Source organism: Schistocerca serialis, chromosome 12, assembly GCF_023864345.2.
Source record: "Schistocerca serialis cubense isolate TAMUIC-IGC-003099 chromosome 12, iqSchSeri2.2, whole genome shotgun sequence".
NCBI classification, from domain to species: Eukaryota; Metazoa; Arthropoda; class Insecta; order Orthoptera; family Acrididae; genus Schistocerca; species Schistocerca serialis.
The window spans coordinates 103563591-103584430 of record NC_064649.1 but is presented as its reverse complement, the minus strand read 5'-3'; the positions used below and the strand labels follow the sequence as shown (position 1 = coordinate 103584430).

The window sequence follows — 20840 nt, the reverse complement described above, 5'->3', positions numbered from 1 at the left end:
TTGGTCTCTAAGTGGTAGCAATTACGTTTATAATCATCTGGTGAGAGATTTAAAGGCTGTTGTACCTGTAAATGAACCAGTGAGTTGCTGATTCCACAGAAATCAGATGGCCAGTGTTTGACACGTCTCTATCAAAATTGGTTTAGAATAGTAGCTTTTCTTTCTGTGTATGAGTTTGATATTGAGTTAATGAGTATGGTTCTCGGCGCTACAGTCTGGAACCGCGCAACCGCTACGGTCGCAGGTTCGAATCCTGCCTCGGGCATGAATGTGTGTGATGTCCTTAGATTAGTTAGGTTTAAGTAGTTCTAAGTTCTAGGGGACTGATGATCTCAGAAGTCCCATAGTGCTCAGAGCCATTTGATGAGTATGGAAGCAGGAAGGTGGACGGTATTAGTGGTAGAAGCCAGGTTGTAGTTGGGGAAAGATATCTTTAGTTAGGAGATGTGTTTTTGGATCTTCATCTGAGTTGGTGATTTCATTTTTATTACAATTTTTAACAACTAACATGTCTGTCTTATTTATAAGTAGGGACCTGACAATGTAGTGTCTGTTTTTAGGGAAATTGCATATAATTTTTTTTGCTTGTAAATTAATGTGCCTGAAGATAAAACCTTATTGCATTGAAACTGACTATTAAAAAAATGCCATTCGACTGGAGCAAACACTTCAACGATTTCTCTCCGAAATGGTGTGCGATTGTGAAATGGAAACATGAAGGAACAACTAGACCTAAACAGAGACCAGGCAGGCCTCACATACTGATGGACAGGGACCGTTGCACATTGAGGAGGGTGATTGTAAAATATCATTGATACCAGCAGAACAACTCACTCGTGAGTTCTGAAGGGCAACCAGCAGTCCAGCTAACGCAATGTCTGTTGGTAGTAAGTTAAAAAGAGTGGGGTATAGCCACGTAGCAGCACATCATACGCAATGCATTTCCGTAGTCAGTGCTAAGTGACTCTCAAGTTGTGTAAAGAGCAATACCACTGGGCAGTGAGTAGCTGGATCTGAGAGATGTGGAGTGACAAGTCACACTATAGCTTGTGGCAATCCAGGGGAAGGTTTTGGGTTTAGTGAATACCTGGAGAATGTTGTCTGCCATCTCGTGAAGTGCCAGCAGCGAAGTACAGAGGACGTCATGTTATGGTACGGTTTCTTGTTTCATTGTTAGGGTGTGCATTGAAGAAAATGCTAAATGTGGAAGGACATGCGCCCATTTCACAGCATTGTGTAAGGTAAGGCAATGGTTTGAGGATAGTAGCATTCCTGAAATTGGCTGGCCTGGCAAGAGACCCTCTTGAACTCGATGGAAGAGCTTTGGAACAAGTTAAAACGTTGGCTTCGCGCTAGAGATCGGTGTCCGACATCACTACCATCTCTGGTTTCAACTGTTGAGGAAAAATGGACTTCTGTTCCTCCACAGACATTCAGACACCTCATTGAAAGTGTTTCCAGCAGAGTTCAAGATGCCATAAAGATAAAGGTGAAATATAGCCCATATAAATTTTGACTAAAAGGTTTCTGGGTAGTTTTTATCAGATAATCTACACTATGTGATCAAAAGTATCCAGACACCCCCAAAAGCATATATTTTTCATGTTAGGTACATTGTGCTGCCACCTACTGCCAGGTACTCCATATCAGCGACCTCAGTAGTCATTAGACATCGTGAGAGAGCAGAATGGGGCACTCCGTGGAATTCGCGGACTTTAAACTTGGTCAGGTGATTGGGTGTCACTTGTGTGATATGTCTGTACGCGAGATTAAACATAGCTAGGTCAACTGTTTTTGATGTGACAGTTAAGTGGAAACACGAGGGGACACGTGCAGCACAAAAGCGTACAGGCCGACCTCGTCTGTTGACTGGCAGAGACCGCCAACAGTTGAAGAGGGTCATAATGTGTAATAGGCAGACATCTGTCCAGACCGTCACAAAGGAATTCCAAACTGCATCAGAATCCACTGCAAGCAATATGACAGTTAGGCATGAGGTGAGAAAACGCGGATTACATGGTCGAGCAGCTGCTTATAAGCCACACATAACGCCAGTAAGTACCAAACGTCACGTCACTTGGTGTACGGAGTGTAAACATTCGATGATCGAACAGTGTAAAAACATTGTGTGGAGTTCTGAATCACAGTACACGATGTGGCAATCTGATGGCAGGGTGTGGGTATGGCGAATGCTCGATGAATGTCATCTGCCAGCGTGTGTATTGCCAACAGTAAAATTCGGAGGTGGTGGTGTTATGGTGTGCTTGTGTTTTTCACAGAGGGGGCTTGCACCCTTGTTGTTAGGCGTGGCACTATCACAGCACAGGCCTACATTGATGTTTTAAGCACCTTCTTGCTTCCCACTGTTGAAGAGCAATGCGGGGATGGCGATTGTATCTTTCAACACAATCAAGGAGCTGTTCATAATGCACGGCCTGTGGCTGAATGGTTACACTGCAATAACATCCCTGCAGTGGACTGGCCTACACAGAGTCCTGACCTGAATCCTATAGAACTCCTTTCGGATGTCTTGGAACGCTGTCTTCGTGCCAGGCCTCACTGACACATCGATACTTCTCCTCAGTGCAGCACTCCATGAAGAATGGGCTGCCATTTCCCAAGAAACCTTCCAGCACCTGATTGAACATATGCCTCCAAGAGTGGAAGGTGTCATCAAGGCTAAGGGCGGGCCAACACCATATTGAATTCCGGCATTACTGTTGGAGGGCGCCACAAACTTGTAAGTGATTTTCAGTCAAGTGTATGGGTACCTTCGATCACATAGTGTATTAATTTGTTATTTTCAGCCAAGTGTCCGGGTACCTTTGATCACGTAGTGTATTAATTTGTTGACCAGGTATATAAAGCTTTTGCAGCACAATGAGAAAGTAACAAACTATATGAGTCACAGGCTAGGACCGAGGGTTCGTCTTTGATGATGAAGGAAATCTCGAGTGTTGTAGCAACCCAGAGAGTGGGGCCGCTGTGGTGTAGAGGTGGTGGGTTGTGGACCCAGTGGTGCTGGGGGGGGGGGGGGGGGGGGTGTAGGAAAACTTACCTGTAAGATACAACATATTTTATTCATCTTAAATTACAATGCCAGAGTGCGGTGATACCCCAGGATTTGCCCTTAGTAGGCATGTGGTCCACTAGTGATGCCGACGTCGTCAGAAGGCCACAGCGTTGGGTGGCCAGTCGATGTCTGTGTCCTGCTTTGCTGACACTGTTCGTGTCAGTCAGCAGCATGTGCTTGAGTGAGCACTGCCAGTGACATGTATGTCTGCTGAATTCTTGTAGTCTTCTGGGTTAGAAGCTCACCCTGGTTCGGAGGTACGGCAGCAGTATTGCCGTGGGTGTGAACTGCTGCCCTCTGAGGCAGAAATTCAGTGGTGCCTGGGGGGCGGCTGCCTGTTGTGTCACCTAAGTCTGTGGGCCGGACTTAGAATTGTGAACTGGTCTGTTGGAGCTGGCTGCCCAGACCTGCATCAGCTGCTTACTGGCCCGTAGCACGTTGGAGATAGATGTGGACCCGATGTCGTGGAGGGTGCTGCCAGCGTGCGCGTAAGTGGCTAGAAGCAAAGTGTGTTTATAGCAATTAGTTGCAACCTTGTTGTGCCGTTACACTGCTTCCGGGCATGTACTGGTCAACATCTCTGTGTCCCAACGGTGAGGAAATAAACCGCAGGCCAATCGGGCATTACACAGCCTTTGTGTGATGTCACTACAATTGCGCACCTTAACCCGGTTGTCTTGTGGTGTGCAAAGGGGCTCATTTGGGAAACTGCATATCAACACCTCTGTGCCTGCCCACTTGCCTCACAGGTGGCTGCAACAGATCTACTGTAATTCAGTAACACAGAAAACTTAGTGACTGCAGTACAACTTGATTTAAGAATTATAGTAGCCATAAACTCTCATTATTTTGACATCGTACAAACTATGCATTTACTATTATTGATATTTCACTGCACTGTGATTGTGTACATGTGAATGCAGAATAAGACTATGCGAGTGTGCGCAAGGGTGAAATGCTGATTCTTTGCTGTTTTGACCTATGATCCTGAAATCTGATCGTCTGTAATTTGTTTTTTCTTAGTAGAGTGAGGATTCTTTTGGATTGTAAAGGACTGTACTTTACACTTTTGTAATCCAGTAGCTTTTAATTTTGAAGATGGTACTATTGGTATCAGAGTCCCTTGTTATTTTTGGTATGTTCTTACTGGTCATTATAATGTTTGAAACTTCCTGGCAGATTAAAACTGTGTGCTGGACCGAGACTCAAACTCGGGTTCGAGTCTCGGTCTGGCACAACAGTTTTAATCTGCCAGGAAGTTTTATATCAGCGCACATTCCACTGCAGAATGAAAATCTCATTCAGGAAACGTCCCCCAGGCTGTGGCTAAGCCATGTCTTCGCATATCCTTTCTTCCAGGGGTGCTAGTCCTGCAAGATTAGCAGAAGAGCTTCTGTCAAGTTTGGAAAGTAGGAGACGAGGTACTGGCAGAATTGAACCTGTGAGGACGGGTTGTGAGCCGTGCTTGGGTAGCTCAGCTGGTAGAGCACGTGCCCGTGAAAGGCAAAGGTCCCGAGTTCGAGTCTTGGTCTGGCACACAGTTTTAATCTGCCAGGAAGTTTCATATCAGTGCACTCTCCGCTGCAGAGTGAAAATCTCATTCTAATTATAATGTTTAGTTGTGTGATAGGACTTACTCCATATTTGGAAAAAGATTCCATTTTGAAACCCCTTCGCCTGTCTTACTCCCCCTGAGTTTCTTTTGTTCCTTTCACGCTTATGTGCATGTGTGCTCTGTGATATTACAAGTCTGTGTTTTACTAAGTGTTCTGCATTGACAGGTGTAAGCCCAGGATGTATTGGCAAGTGCGACAGCAGTCCGTGCTTGAACAATGGGACGTGCCACGAAGGCTACGATAGCTACTGGTGTGACTGCAGGTGGACTGCCTTTAAAGGGCCCATCTGTGCTGATGGTAAGGATGGCTGCTGCTGCTGGTGCTACTGTTGCAGTTGTCTTGTTCAGCCCCATATTTCAACTATACTCTGGTCTGCAATGTACTACTTACTACAGTGATGTTAAATGTAAAATTAATTTTAGCAGAACTCTCCCATAAAAAAAATTCAAAAAGCAATGTACAGCATTCTTATATATTTCATCCCAAAAAATATTACAGTTGTGTTTAAATTTATGCACACGTATGAAAACAAATATTGATTTGTATTAATAATACAAAAATACAAAGGTAGATCAAATATAAATGGTATTTTTTTTTTAAATTAATTCAAATATAATTTATTTTTCTGCATAGTTCTCTGCTTTAGAAATAAGTTTTTCCAGGAAGAAGGAAAATTTTTTATCGCTGCATCATAGAATGAAGCTTGTTGAGTAGGGGGCCAGTTGGCACAAATTCGTGTATGCCCTTGTCATCTTCAAATCATTGCCTTTCCTCAAGTGTGTTTAAGTGACCAAAATAAACTAAAATTGCAGAGCAATAGTTCCAAGCTATGATCAAATTGCGTCCAAGGAATTTCTTGATGTTTTCAGACTATTAGAGAGGCAGTATGGGGCATGATATTGTCTAGGAGGAAGATAGCTTCTTGAATTGGTTGGTCTTTTGCGGTGATACGCAGGCATCACCTCGTGCAGCTGGTCACAGCAACATGCAACACTGATTGTGCATTGCTTGTGCAAAATGTTAATGAGCCAAGTGCCTTGTCGAGCAAAGAAAATGGTTGAAAGAACCTTGCCAGCTGACAGTTTTGTCTTGGGTGTTAGTTGGGCTTCGTGCCCTTTCCTTCGCCATTCCATACCGGCTTGTTTCCAGTCGGTAGTGTAGTGGTGGACTCTTGTTTCATCACAGGTGATAGTTCCACTCAAAAATGCATCACCTTTTTCAACCCTTGCTGGAAGCCTCTGAAAGACCTCCAAAAGTCTCAACTTCTGATCTGCAGGCGATGGACTCATCTGGTACACGCTTTACGGAACTTTAGGCCTTTTGTGACGATAGCTTGACAGCTCCCATAACTTATTCCAACCCATTCTGCATTTTCAGACATACTTACCCATCAGTCGTCTTTAAGAATGTCTCGAACTGTGTGTGAATATTTTCGACCGTAATGCTGGTCTGAGGATGGTGAGTGTGTTCCTGATTTTCCACTTGTTCTCATCCTTCCTTCTACTCTTTTTGCCAGAAGGCCACACAAGTCTTTGGCAATGTTTGGTCCCTGAACAGTCAATCCCCAAAAAATTTTTGTCACTTGAATGTTGTTTATGAGCAAGAAATTTTATAATTATGCATTGTGCAGTGCTGACACATGTTGTACTGACATTGTGAACACTGCTGATGAAATGGTTGCAAGCGTAGAATAACCAGCTCTGTCCACTCCTAATGGCCCATTCCAAGCATCTAGACCTGCAGGCCTAGTCCTGCAAACAAAATGCTCACAAACAAAAACTTATATATATTTGAGCTGCTGAGAATTCTTCCGGGTTGTATGGCCGTGGTCCGTGGAACTCTTCAATCCCTGACGTTTCGTCAAAGGCTACGTTGGACATCTTCGGAGGTGCTCCTGGCTGTGCTGAGTCTTGCCTGCAGTCCGAAGAATTCTCAGCAGCTGAAACATCTGGTCTTGCAAACGCCGATTTTTGTGGAAGCCTGTTGTATGCTTCATAATTTTCTGAGATAATGTGACAGTAAAGAAATACATGACTCGGACAGTATTCATGCAGGAAACTATCTTTTTGGATATTTCTGCAATGAGTGAATGTGCTTAGCAAATGACTCAAGATAATCATAAATATTTTCTGAGTACTCTACTTCCCCAGCAGGACCTGTTCATTGGCAATATGAGCACGTATTAACACTTTTCTCAGTAATGTTTTTTATAACTTACTTTCTGAAATGTTAAATGTAAAACAACTGTACTTCAGCATTGTGTGTGCTTATGCAATAAAATGATTTGTCCAACAGTTCAATGTATAAATTTAATTCATGTACATTGTTGCTGTATTTAGTAAAAAATATTTGCTTTTTTTCACGAAAGGTTAGTTCAGTCAGTCTTCGTGTCAGTTTCAGATTTCTATTCATAATCTCTCTCCTTATTTGGCAGTCACTACAAAAATCCAATTTTTTGTCGTTCAGTGTGGGTTGACGTTCTATCAAAGAAATAAATTTCTCGATATTAATATTTTCCATTTTGAGAAACAGTTGTTTTGTGCAGTAATCTGCCACTCGAAAACAATGAATGCGCGTCGCAGCGTGCGACACTATCTCAGCCAGTGCAGAGCAGTTGATAATTTTATGCTCTCCTACACATTTTTTTGTTGACTGATGTTTCAATCAAGCACGCACCCACGTCTGCACGGTATCTCTGTCATAGTGAAAATTATTCATGCATGCCTAGCCTTATACTTGGGTAAATACGGTAAATGTAGGTTTGCATGGTATGTGTCTTGTTTTATTTGATATTTTGTCTAAGAACTTGTAACTTAATACTTCTTCATAACGGAGCCAAAAAGTAGATTCAGTATCGGCTAGCAAAATATTTTTTTTCCTTCAAAATTACGTTGAGACAGAATGGATGACTGTGACACCATTATGAGTTGAAATCAAAGTACTGCCAGTAGACACAATAAAGGTTGAAAAATGCTGTAACTAGTTTTCCAGATTGCAGGTCGTCATCTGGACGGAAAGAGGGCTAGGTTTGGGAACATCGTAAAGAAGGGCAGCTGTGTCCAGCCAGTCTGTCCCATAATATTATAGTTTGTAATGCGACAGTGTGACAAGGGACTGAAACAATGTATTTTGCTACCTTTTCAGAATGCACCACCACCGTGTATACATATTTATTACAGATTTCTGTAAAATGTACAAGGGTCACTCCAAAAGAAATGCACAACATTTTTTGAAAACTTCAGCTTTTGGTCTGTATCTTTAGTATTTACAGAGGACGTAGAAACATTCTTCCTGCATATATTCAAATTTAATTCAACCTGTTTCCACAAACCACACTGTTGTAGCACTGCATGAAGATGGCTGCTGCACTTGATGTTGGTCTGAAGCAATGTGTTGTTAAAAAGTTCCTGTGTTGTTAGAACAAGACAATGACAGTGATGTAAGGCAGTGAAAAAATGATGTGTGTCAACGTACTTTAAAAATGTCGAAGGTATAGAAGATAAATTGGATGTTCTAAAAAGCATTATGCATTTCTTTTGGAGTGACCCCCATATAAAACATTATGTAGAAATATTTGAATTTGATTTTTTACTTTGGATGATCTACCTGTCAGCAGAGGAATTATGTTTCATTACCCATTATCTAGCAGTAGAGAGAAGGCAAAGCTCTTTTGGTGCAATACGGCTGGTTATAACTGTGTAGTATTAACTGAAAGTTGTCCCAGCATTTCAGTTTGATGTATAATTTTCGTTTTAAGGCAGTCAGCTTCCTCTGTTGATAAGGATCTGTTGCAGAGTATGTGGTTGTTCTTTCAGAAATTGGTGTGGTCATGAAATCTAGCTCCATCGTTAAGTATGACTTCATGGGTAGCTGGAGGTCAACCATTTCAGAAAAGATTCGTGTCGGATTCACCACCACCAACCCAAAGGGGTTCCTGCTGGGTTTCTTCTCCAACATCACTGGTGAATACCTCACAATCATGGTTTCCAACAGTGGTAAGTGAGATATCATATTTATATTGATTATCATTGGGTGTTTGCCTGTCAATACCTAGCAGAAACTGTAAGTTTAATTTGTACAGTCATATTTCTGTGTTTTGTTCATGTTAAATCTTTGAATGTGTAATATGTTGATAATTATTATGGTGAGGCTATCAGTTAATAATAATTATGCTGGCTGACAAAAAAAAAAAAAGTGAAACACCCAGAAGACATGGTCAGTTGTAAATGCAACTTCATACACTTACACGCCATTGTCGGGCTTGTGAATGATTAGGTACTACGTAAATTGAAGTGGGAGGGGGAAGGGAAGGAACTGACAATATAAGCTGCATTGGGACATTGAGAGTAATCGGCAGCAACGAGTGAAATTGTGTGACAGACGGGGACTCGAACCCGGGATCTCCTGCTTACTGGGTAGTTGTGTTAACCGCTGTGCCACCTGGACACAACATTTATTGCAAATGTGCGGACTACCTCTGCAGTCTCCCCATCCGTGTCCTCCGTGCTCACTAATTTTAGAGTCCTGCCAAAGGTCAAATGTAAATGTACATCCACACTGAAGGTTGTGGATTGGCTCCCCATCAAGGTGAATCAATTATATGAATGTGTAATGTCTGTTGTTTCGGCCATGTCCGAAAGAACAGATGATTAAAATCTCTGTAACTAGTAGAATGGCAATCAGAGTGCATTAGTGTTGTTTGTGTTTAATATTGTGACTTTGTCTGGTAGGGCGTGTAAGGAACACAAACAGTATCAGATGTTGTGTGCTCACAGTCTAGGATATAAAGATGTTGAGTATTCGTGTGAGACAGCATTATCAGCATGTGACCCTTTGGAAAGAACCTCATTGTGGGTCTTCAATTGGCCAGCTGATCAAATTGTGCAATATTGGAATTTATGAGATGTTTGGATGTGACAGTTTGTCGTCGGACTGCGTCAGAACGTAGGGGCGGGCATACTCATTAACGAGGGTACACTCGACAGAGTCTGACCACCACAGTGGAAGATTGACATATTGTGCATTGGGTGCATCATAAGCTCTTCACAACTGCACCTGCCATCTGAGAACAGGTAATGGACTACCTACGACACACCATTTATCGAAGAATAGCAGCACCAGACGTAGGGAATTACCGTCCCGTGCGTAGGCTGCTGGTAACACCACAACACAAACTGCTGTGTTTGGAGAGTTGCCATGACTGGAAAGCACAGACTGCTGACGAATATGCCACATTGTGTTCAGTAACAAATTGCACTCCTTCATTACTCCGGACCACCACTGTCGGCGATTATGGTAGCAACGTGGGGAGAGGTCCCATTCTTCCAATGTTTTGGAGAGGCACAGGAATATTGCTGCTGGTGTCGTGAGGAGCCATGTATATGACTTTAAGTCACAGCTGGTAGCAATTGAAGGAACTGTGACTGCTCAGCGGTACGTCACAGACTTCCTGTAACTTCGTGTTACTTCTCCAGAGTGTATACGATCCGGGACAACCAGGAGATCCAGGAAAAACCCGGAAATTTTTTCATTGTTCAAGTTTCAAATTAAATTTTTGTAATTTTGGCTGGTAAGAACTGATACTCTAACAAAGGATATTACCGTATCCTGCTACTGCATAATAATACTGCAGCATTAAAACATGAATGAGAGAAAAAATGAAAATAAAACTTAAATTGCAAAGGAAATGCACCTTATAAAATAGCAGTGCATGTACAAGCGTCTGTCAACAGCAAAATGTGAAGACTGTGCAATGCTTCATAACGACAAATTGCCTCCAATGAGTGTGACATCACAACATTTTACATTAAGATTCATTTAAGCAGTTACAAGCGGGCTCATGCACATGCACAGTTGAGTCGCATATGACTAATACCTTCTCCTGCTTCTGGCTACTGAAGTGAGGCTGTTGGCTGTGTAAGCAGCAGTAGCAGCAACCAGCCACATGAGGTACTTGGAAAAATTTCACTGGCATGCCCAAGCTGCCAGGTTCACTCGTGTATCTGAACCGGGTGGCAATTTTTTTTGTCTTCTTTGGGGGGGGGGGGGGCTGAGAACTGCAGGCCACATGAATACTTGGTCGTGAGCCACAGTTTGACAACCACTGGTCTAGAAAATTCACTGTAATTGGATTTTTAATAATCTCTAAAGATATTGTGTGTGTATATACACACTCACACACACACACACACACAAAAATAGGGCAACAAGTTTGTATGTTCTTGCTGAATATGGCTGCTCAGGTTCTTTGTTTTTTGGTTTTGCTGATGTTCACGTTGGTGTTCTGAAACTTATTATATTGGTAAATTTTCATTTTACAGGTCACTTGCGTGTCGTATTTGATTTTGGCTTTGAGAGACAAGAGATCATTTTCTTGGAGAAGCATTTTGGACTCGGTCAGTATCACGACGTTCACTTATCAAGAAAAAATTCAGGTGCGACAATGATCCTACAGGTATGGAACTCTTCACATCAGTTTTTACGTTATGTTATGTTGCATGAATAATAGTGGTAATCTTGCAGTGCACAAAATTCACCAAGATGCCTTGCAAATTCTTGCAGATTATAAAATTCTTCAGTAAACTCTTAATGATGTAAAATAAGGTAAAATGGCATTATGATATGAATTTCATGATAAATGCAGTGGCTTTGTAGTTTTAAACTTTTTTCTGCCCAAATTTAAATAGAACCTACAATAGCTTATTCTTATCACTTACAGTTTAACAGTGTATTTCTTTTGTAATCTAGGTTGACAATGACGAGCCACGAGAATATAATTTCAACATTAAAGCCTCAGCAGATGCGCAGTTCAATAACATCCAGTACTTGTACATAGGGCGAAATGAGTCCATGACTGAGGGCTTTGTTGGCTGCATATCACGTGTGGAGTTTGACGACATTTACCCTCTCAAACTGCTTTTCCAGGAGAATGCCCCACCCAATGTCAGGTCTCTTGGAAGTGAGTATTATTATTATTATTATTATTATTATTATTATTATTTCCCCAGGAATAAACTAGAAACTTCTGCTGTGAAATATATTTATTGTAACAATTTTATTTACTGCTAACTGTTCAGTAGTTAGCAGCAAGCACTCTGTGAATGAACTTTAACTATTTTTTTTTTACTTGTGTCCGAGTTTAATGTACAGAGCAGACAGCTAGCACCATTTCACATAAGTAGCATATCTGATGATTAGAAGAAATATCAGTAAGTAAATATGGAGGACGTAGAAGCTTATAACAGAACAGAACGTAACATGAAATCGTGGTAAGAGGCAACAAATACAGCAGCTCAGGCTGTTCTGCGTTCCCACCTGCGGGCCAATTTGAGATGCAGGACGAAACTGCTCATGTGCAGACAGTCAAGAAAGTTATGGAAAACTCATTAAATCCTCCTCTCTCTTTTTTTTAAAATACCCTCAGCAAAATGCTGACAAATTTAACACAATGTCTTCATTCAACCAATCCACTAACAGGATACAAAACAATTTCCTTACATATGACAATGCTTAGTCAGTAGAGAACTCCACATGTATACTAATACTTAGTGGTGTACTAAACATCATTCTCCAACATGTAAATAAAGAGGGTCACGATTCTGTGAAATATTTGTCTGTGTAATCTCTCTTTTTGGTAGGATTTAAGTAGTTTTCTGTGTAGAGAATAGAAATTTTGTTTTTGGGAAATTTGTTGACACTAACCGCAAGGAAATTTAACCTTGGACGAATAGAATAATGAAGATTGAGTTTCTTTGTAACTAGCTTGTATATTTATCTTGAATGAGGCACTCCTGATTGCAGTGATCTTGTAGTTGATATAATGGTAGTGTTAAAACAAAGTTTAACATGTTACCTACACATTGTTAACTTTGAAGCTTTCAAAAATATTTATTCTGGTAATATGCTGAGTTAGTATTGGAGTGGTGCTTGTGATTTTTCCAACTACTACATTTTAAATGACGACTTTTCTATTGCAAGTGCTGGTCAATCTATGATGATGTGATTTCTGATTTTTGCACTCATCTGTATTTTTTATATGCAGTATAATGTGATATTTGCAAGACTTACATATTTGTGGTATATTTAAATTTGTGTATACAGAGGTGGTAGTTGTGTGCTGTAGTGTGAATATGTGAAACTTTGAAAGACATATTAGAAATAAAATTGTACTTCTTCCCATAGGTTGTAGAGCATTGTAAAATGACACCCAATAACAGCACTTTTATAACATTCACTTTAGAAATATTTGATTGCTGCACAGGTGTTTGAAGTGTATCTTGGCTAAAGTTGTCTGTCACTTCTGAGCTTGGGGCAAACAATTCTTGAAAGCATTAAACACGACAGTATGTTGTGAACAAAACTTGTACACAAACTGACCATAGTTTACTTCTTTTGTATTACCAACAGGTCCACTGAATGAGGACTTCTGTGGTGTTGAACCAGTGACTCATCCACCTGACATTGTAGAAACTCGTCCACCACCTATGGTCGACAGTGACGTATTAGATAGGATTTATCGCCATACGGATTCTGCCATACTTGGAGGTGAGTGTCTGGGTTTCAGTGCTACAGAGCTTTTATGTTGACTGCAATAATTACATGTGAGGGTCTGAAATAGGCACAACACCATTTTTGTAATGTGAGTGGGATGTGTCCTAATACAACAGAGCATCTGGGGAAATGTAATAACAACTGTTGTCAATTATGGTAGTTCCTTAGATACAGTTTGTGTTTATAATTTTATTTCAGAATAGGGTTGTGATGCTATGGCATGAATATCACATAATACTTCCCATGGCATGCTGTCATAATATTGTCAAAAACCGTTCTGGCTTTGTAGACAAATTGTAGTGTTCTGTTACTCAGTATAACCATCATCTCAGTATTGATTGCAAAAAGTAGAATTCATATGCTGACAAAATAACTGAAAACCATTTCACATTATTAGAATTTTCAAGTTTTGCTTAAATAAAATGCAACCCCCCCCCCCCCCCCCCCCCAAGATACAACTAGTTGTTACCACACTGACAAAAGTTATAATTCATTTTCCAGTCGCTATAGTGCAGTCGCATTATTGGCGATAGTGGCAGACAGCCGCAAGTGTGTAAAAACTAAGAAAAAAAAGAGAAAAAACTAGAATTTTGCCTGCTAGATGGGGGAGGAGAGGTGCAGGGAAACGAGCGCCACCTCCCATTAGCAGGGCGGCAGCCTACAGCAGGACTGACAAGTTGTTACAGGGATCGTCAATCTCTTCTGGTGTTGTAAGGGTGGTAATCGAAATACATGATAGACCAGGATTAGTCACTTGACTTTTTAAAAAATAAGAAAAGAAAACAATGAGCAACGCATGATAAAAGACATTTGGGGACGGCTATGCGCAATTGCTTGTTGAGATTGGCAGTGTATTGTTAACGACGTAGTTTAGGCCCAACCTGTCGTGGTATTCGATGAAACCACAGTTCAAAACATTTGCCGTGTTAAAAGTTTCTGCATTTTTTGAGCTTTGGCTAACAAACAAACAAACGTACGCATTTCTTTGTTGCAAAATGCTTTGTGCCACGGCTGAGAACTACAACGTTGCATTATATGGCATGTATCTTAAATAGACCATTCAGCCGTCCACAGTTGGCATGGCGCCAGATGACTGTGCTTAGCATGGCGCCAGATGACTGTGCATTGATACCTTGTTGCATTTTTACACTTTATTTTTCTGCAAACAGGTTCTTACGCACATTATCTTCCCAAATTGGGTTTCGTCAAATGATGTACAATACCAGTAACTGAAAATTGGTTACTTTTTCGATATTTATATCCAGACAAAATAACTATTACATACTAGCTCAGATAAAATAGTTCATATGCATAGAATTCGCTGTGAAATAGTGTCTATTAAATAATTTTGCATTTTGAGGCTGAATCTGCATCTATTTCATGTTTATCACAAAATGTGTTTTTTTCTGGTCCCTAGCCATGAGTTTAAATTCAAGTCTACAAGATGATTCATCTGTCACAGTTCAGTCATTGGTCACTTATTGTTGTCAACAGACCATCTTGCATTTCTGACATACGTTACAGTGGGCGTTTCCGACACTGCCTCCGCATTGCACATTAACGGCATTTGTGAACTGATCCATTGTGTTTGTGTGTCACCTATAACCGAGTGGTAGCTGGTAGCCACTGTGGCAACATTGTAGCAGCAAGTGACAGACATCACGACCAAATAATTTTAATTGGAGTATAGTTTCAAATTTTTTGCTGATGTACTGCTTCTTGCAGGAAAATACATGAACTAAATGGGGTTTGTTGGAATATTATTTTGTGTAAGAGAACCGCTTTACTTGCTGTGAGTGAAAGCAGCAGCATTTACTTTTTCATTCCTACTTATTTGGCACCTTTGAAGCCATTCACATTTCCTGAGGTGATGGTTAGATTGGCAACTAAAAACACAGCTGAATTTAATTGCACATTCCACTCTATATCGTGTCATATATATTTATAATTCATTGTGCACTGTTTAACTTGCTACCACTAATGTTGTTAGACAAATGCAGTTGGTCAACATCTTGTAAACATCTCTCACTGCCAACCGCTATACTGTATTTTGCAGCCGGCCGCTGTGGCCGAGCAGTTCTAGGTGCTTCTGTCTGGAACCGTGTGACCGCTACAGTCACAGGTTCGAATCCTGCCTCGGGCATGGATGTGTGTGATGTCCTTAGGTTAGTTAAGTTTAAGTAGTTCTAAGTTCTAGGGGACTGATGACCTCAGATGTTAAGTCCCATAGTGCTCAGAGCTATTTGAACCAATTTTTTTAAAAATATAAATTCCCCCCCCCCCCCCCCCCAATATGGTATGGCAAGTTTATGACTTGTAGCAGTAAATATAATACTTGTATATACTCTGTTCATCATAAGAATAAACCTGATATAAACAGACACAAACGTGATGATTGGTTTGCAGCCGTAGCTCTCGTATTGGCGGTGTTCTGTTCTTGGAAGTAGGTCCAACTTTTATGTATTGATTCCTTATTACTAAGTCATTGTAAACGAAACTTTAAGACATTCTAATGTATAAGCAGCGATCAAAGTTTTTCTTAATCATACTTTAGCTACGTAATTTTTATTTCAAAAATCGTGTACAGTCACAATCTCTGTAAGCAGTACTCGTGCTCTGATGGTACCACAAAAATGGATGACACTGCTTTCTGCATCTAGTGAAGCTTGTACGCAGAACACCATTAATGGCTAGAAACAAGTTGTTGTTAATGTTTTTCACAACACTGCAGAAAAAAATCATCTTTGACGTTTTTCAAGAAACATTATGTAATAAATATTAGGAATGATATTTCGAACATATTTGTGGCGTCTGTTGCAGATTGATAATTGGGTGGGCAGAGGTTCATTACCCGTTATGACGTACAATATATTTCCTTTTTGTTTGTTCGGTTTGAATAACTAAAAAAATTGTTAAAGATTTTGAATTTATGAAAACATTACACAATTAAATTTTTTGGAGAAAATTGAAAAATCAAATACTCTTTGTTTGAATATGCCCATTGTTTTATAGGACAGATGTGGTCTCACATGAGCCAGAGTGATAAGTGCCATAGAAACATAGAAAACAATTTTCACCGTGTCAAACAAACACTGCAAATTATGCATTTTTACAGTGGTCACCTGAACACTGCATTCTGAACCCAGCAGAATCAGTCTGGAGCCATGTTAGGGGATTAGCCGCGAGAAATAACACGACATTGAAGCTGCCAAACTTACTGGAACTTTGCTTTGTGACATGTCACTGCTGAGCGACGGTGAAATGCAGTACAGTGCGTCATAAAAGAAGGGGGGAGGAAATGTGGACTTGTGGCTTGGGATTCTGTTTCTGATCATCTCGTTGTCAACGTAGCAGTACTGAAATGTACCACAATCCTCGGAGTCCAATATGAAAAAGTTCAGTGATTACCAGATGAATGACTGTAATACTTTCAGTGGCTTCAGTATTTAGCTACATAGTGAAATCTCAGCACTGCGCTCTTACGCCTCACATACCTAGTGCAGAAAAATTACCCTTGTTAAAGTCAGGAATTTTCATCACTCTCGTGTGTAATTATAGTACTGTGTTAGCCAAGATTGAGAGCATGTAATATTTTTCATCAGCTCACCTAAGAAACGTATCGCCTAAGTTTTACCATTATTTTCTTCTGTTCAAAAATTGAATGACATTCAAGGCTATTAAATAACGTTCAGGGCTATATTGTTCACTACTTGTCTCTTTATGTGTCTTTCCTACAACTGTTTATATCACTGCAGGTTAGTTGGACCACATTGCTGGCCAGTGCTTTCCAAGTTATATGCCCCGATAAAGCTGTTGTCCCGTATTTTTGCTGAGTCGATGTACACGTAATGCACAGCATAAAACATATCCTCATTATTGTACTTGGCAGAACTCGAGACAGCTTGGCTTGTGCTCCACGTCAACCAGAATCTAATGACATGCCAGCAAACGCGGAAGAATACATAGTGTAATGTTTACATGAGGTTTATTCTTATATATAATATATGCCGATATCTCTTATTGGTTCTGAATGTTTGCTAAAGTTTTACCAGACTGTTCATTTAGTGAACTTCAGTTTAAATAATTATACTTTTTTTTTTTCTTTTAAGGTGTCCTTGCAATAATTTTCTTGGCCCTGGTGCTGATGGCTGTTCTGATTGGCCGATACCTGGCCAGACATAAGGGTGAATATTTGACACAAGAGGACAAGGGAGCAGACGATGCGCTCGACCCGGATCAGGCTGTTGTCCAGTCGGCGACAGGCCACCAAGTAGAGAAGAGGAAGGAGTGGTTTATTTGAAGTGAAACAGGTTCCACGTAGTGACAGTGGCAGACTCGGAAGTTTGTCATTATGTTGTGTCAAATGCGACCCGTGCTCTTAGTTGTGTGGGAGTAGTAGGTGCACACTATTAATGTTCACAAGAAGAAATCTCACAAAAAAATCACACCAAAACTTTTGAGTGAAAAGGGAGTTATATCGAATTCAGTCAGCGTCGGTGAAAGATATCTGCTTTATCGCAAGCTTTATTTCAGAGACAAAGTGCAAAGTTTTGTATGGCGAATTCTGTACTGGGCTGCAGTGTAGAGGTAGAGTTATTTGCAACTGGCTGGTGTTTCCTCAGGTATACATTTTATAACAAAAGAGTACTTTTTTTGGGAATTGAAACTTTTGCTACTACATATCAGTTAAAGTTTCCATACCAAAAGTAAAAAGAGAAGGTAATTTGTTCAAACAACCTTGTCATTATGGACCTTATAGACTGACAGTACGTATTTGAGTAATAAGAAATTGTGGTCATCTGCTAAAACAGTCTGTAGGTAGAAGATTCTTTTTACTTTGTTTCTACAGATTTAGTAAATGACAAAGCTGTCAGAATGCTGCTTTTAAATTTTGTTGAGTGAAATGCAGTGTTTTGTAGTAACTTGTATAGTTTGGTTGTGGCAGCTGCCTCCATTTTATGTACTTTACAACCTATCCTTTTCCCCTCTAAATTAAAGATTTTTACATATCCAGATTTTAATAAACTTTTGTGAAAAAACTCCAATTTGATTAAAAAAAGATAACCTTTTCATCCACTGCCACTAAAAACTAACCTGTTGCTCAGAACTGTAATTTGTAGCCACAACAGAGCTGAAATTTGTGACCTGAGTGTGCTGTGTGAGCATGCCTTCGTATCTCTGTGACTAAAGTCACTGTTAGAGATTTATACTGTAAAATTTTTATTACACTTTGTGTGGTTGTGTATTAATGATTGCACTTAATTTTTTCAGTATTTCCCCGAGCAATAAGCAGATATTATTACCACAGTCTAACGCATGCAGTCATAACATTCACGGCTGTGAAAGTTGTTACTGTCTGGTAGCCGAAACAAGACTAGCTCCCCCAGTGGCAGGAAATCCCAGGATTGGATCGGAGTTTGTTGTTTGTTCTTTTTCTATTTAATTAATGAAGTGATTACTATATTTTTGCTTTCTGAGCATTACTTAATTATCAAGAGACGTGAATTATCATAAAATAAAGCAAAAACAGCTCAATCTGACAGATTCAGTGACATAATCTACAATTTGTTCATGAAGAAATACTCTCAAATGCTTGCATAATTGCAGCTTACTCAGCTGAAAGCAAGTGAGTGTAAACATATATTTCGTCAATGAGAAGCATATATTTCTGTTGTTGTCCTTTCTTATTGTGATTGACACTTAACACAAAACAATTTTGTATAGAGTCTAATGATTCGCACATTCCCAATACATGAATAGTTTCATAATTGTAATTACTTTTGCTTCAGAAGAAAATATCTTGGAAGAATTTTTATGGCAGTACTACACTCCCTTTAGTAAAAAATAATTTTACAAATCTATATAAACGATACTATTCACATTTGTCAAATATCGTGTTTGACATTGTAGCTTACTCTCCGCTTGGAGTGCTGCTGTCACAGTTTATAGCAAAATTTAGCTGGAGTGTAATGACTGTATGTGTTGGACTGTGTTATTACTAAGACATTAGAATATTTTATAGATTTAAAAGGTATTTTATTTAATATAAATGTTCTGAGAAAGTATTATCTGCCACCTCTTTTGTTTCTTATATTTAAATGTCTAATTAATCTACACAAGTAAGAGTAAGCCTGCTGATTTTGAGAAAGGTAGGCAAGCACTTTTTCAGAGTTTATTAGTGTCTGATGGTTGTTGTGGAACATGTGCATGCAATTTTTACAATTCGTACATTGAAACAATTTTTTCTTCAGCCAGTTGTAACATTATTTTCAGTGGTTGATAATGTGGCACAAACCAAAAAAAAACAATAATAGTTTTGCGTCATGAGAGAAAGACATGCAAATTATGTCATTCACCAAGTGTTTAAGAGGTCCTTCAGTAATGGTACGAGATTATTTGTCCAGAGTGCTTACTCAGATCTTTGGCTCAAAGAAAAATATTAACAGTATCACTTGTATGTGGTAATTATAGTGAAACAAATTTGTGATGCTGTTTCCAGAAAATGAGCTTAGGATGGAAACCACTGTTGTGACTGAAATTCTAGAAAATACGTTGTTAAAATAAGGGAAATTTCTTATTTTACTGTAATGGAACCAGTTTCTACCACTATTTCTGAATATGGCAAGTATGTGGTGATTTTTAGAAGAATCCAGTACTTCAGTTTTTTTTTATTATAAGTGCAATCTGTAAGAAAGGAATCTCATTTAGTGTTGTGAAGTTACTTGTAGGCTGCAGCTCTGAATAATCTCAGATATATTTTTTTATGTGGAAAAAGAACAGTGAAGACACTGTATTTGTTTAAAGTACACTCTGCTTTCAATGGTTTGTGTCACAGGTTTAAATTAAATATTGCTTTGTTAGAACTTACAGTATTTTATTTAGAGAAAATGAATAAAAATAAGTTACTGGAAGGTAATTTTAGTCCTTCACAAATAGGGATAGGAAGTATTAATTCTGTGTGTAACAGAGCATTGCCTTGCTAATGTGACATGCATATTTTAAGACTTGTCATGGCCTTTGGAACTTGTGATAACGTTATGCAATTTATGATGCTGGAGTTGAAGAAATTTAAATATTTTATTTCTTAATTTTTATTTTGTCAAGTAGTTGTATATATTTGTTATTTTGGTGAATCACACCGCCGAAGCATCGGCAAATTATGGCAGCTATTAATTCAGTTATACATATGTTGTGTCTTATATTTTAGTAGTATACATGTGATTTATTTTCAGTTTATATTTTGTAATAAATATACATTTGAAATATTATTTATAGTTTTTTTCCATCTGACACCAATAAGCATTTCCTGTATTGAGAGACCAAAAATATATGATGATGTTTAGGTCCTACTTTATTGTAAAATCGTGCAGCTGTAGTTTAAAGAAAAATTAGCAGTGTCATCAACTTTTATTTTATTTAAGACAGAATGATGTACACAGGCAAAATCGAAACATAATTCTCGCCTTGCATGTGTAGTGACAAATAATTGTACTACAATTGAGTTGAAAAACACTATTGTTCCATTAACAAGTTCTAATGGTATTAGTGGCAAGAAGAGTTAGACCAGTGAATCATGTGCAATGTATTTTGTATTTGAACAC

The 20840-nt window shown here is 39.4% G+C and overlaps 1 protein-coding gene across 1 annotated transcript in view; it reads left to right on the top strand.

Moving 5' to 3' along the window:
* The window catches only part of LOC126428425 (neurexin-4), a 180265-nt gene extending 159758 nt beyond the window's left edge, over nucleotides 1-20507 (top strand). Inside the window, 6 exon segments of the mRNA XM_050090352.1 lie at nucleotides 4855-4986; nucleotides 8505-8684; nucleotides 11010-11143; nucleotides 11437-11647; nucleotides 13096-13233; nucleotides 17349-20507. Coding sequence (XP_049946309.1) covers nucleotides 4855-4986; nucleotides 8505-8684; nucleotides 11010-11143; nucleotides 11437-11647; nucleotides 13096-13233; nucleotides 17349-17539 — 986 coding nt within the window. The 3' untranslated portion in view covers nucleotides 17540-20507.
* Nucleotides 20508-20840: the final 333 nt, after the last annotated feature.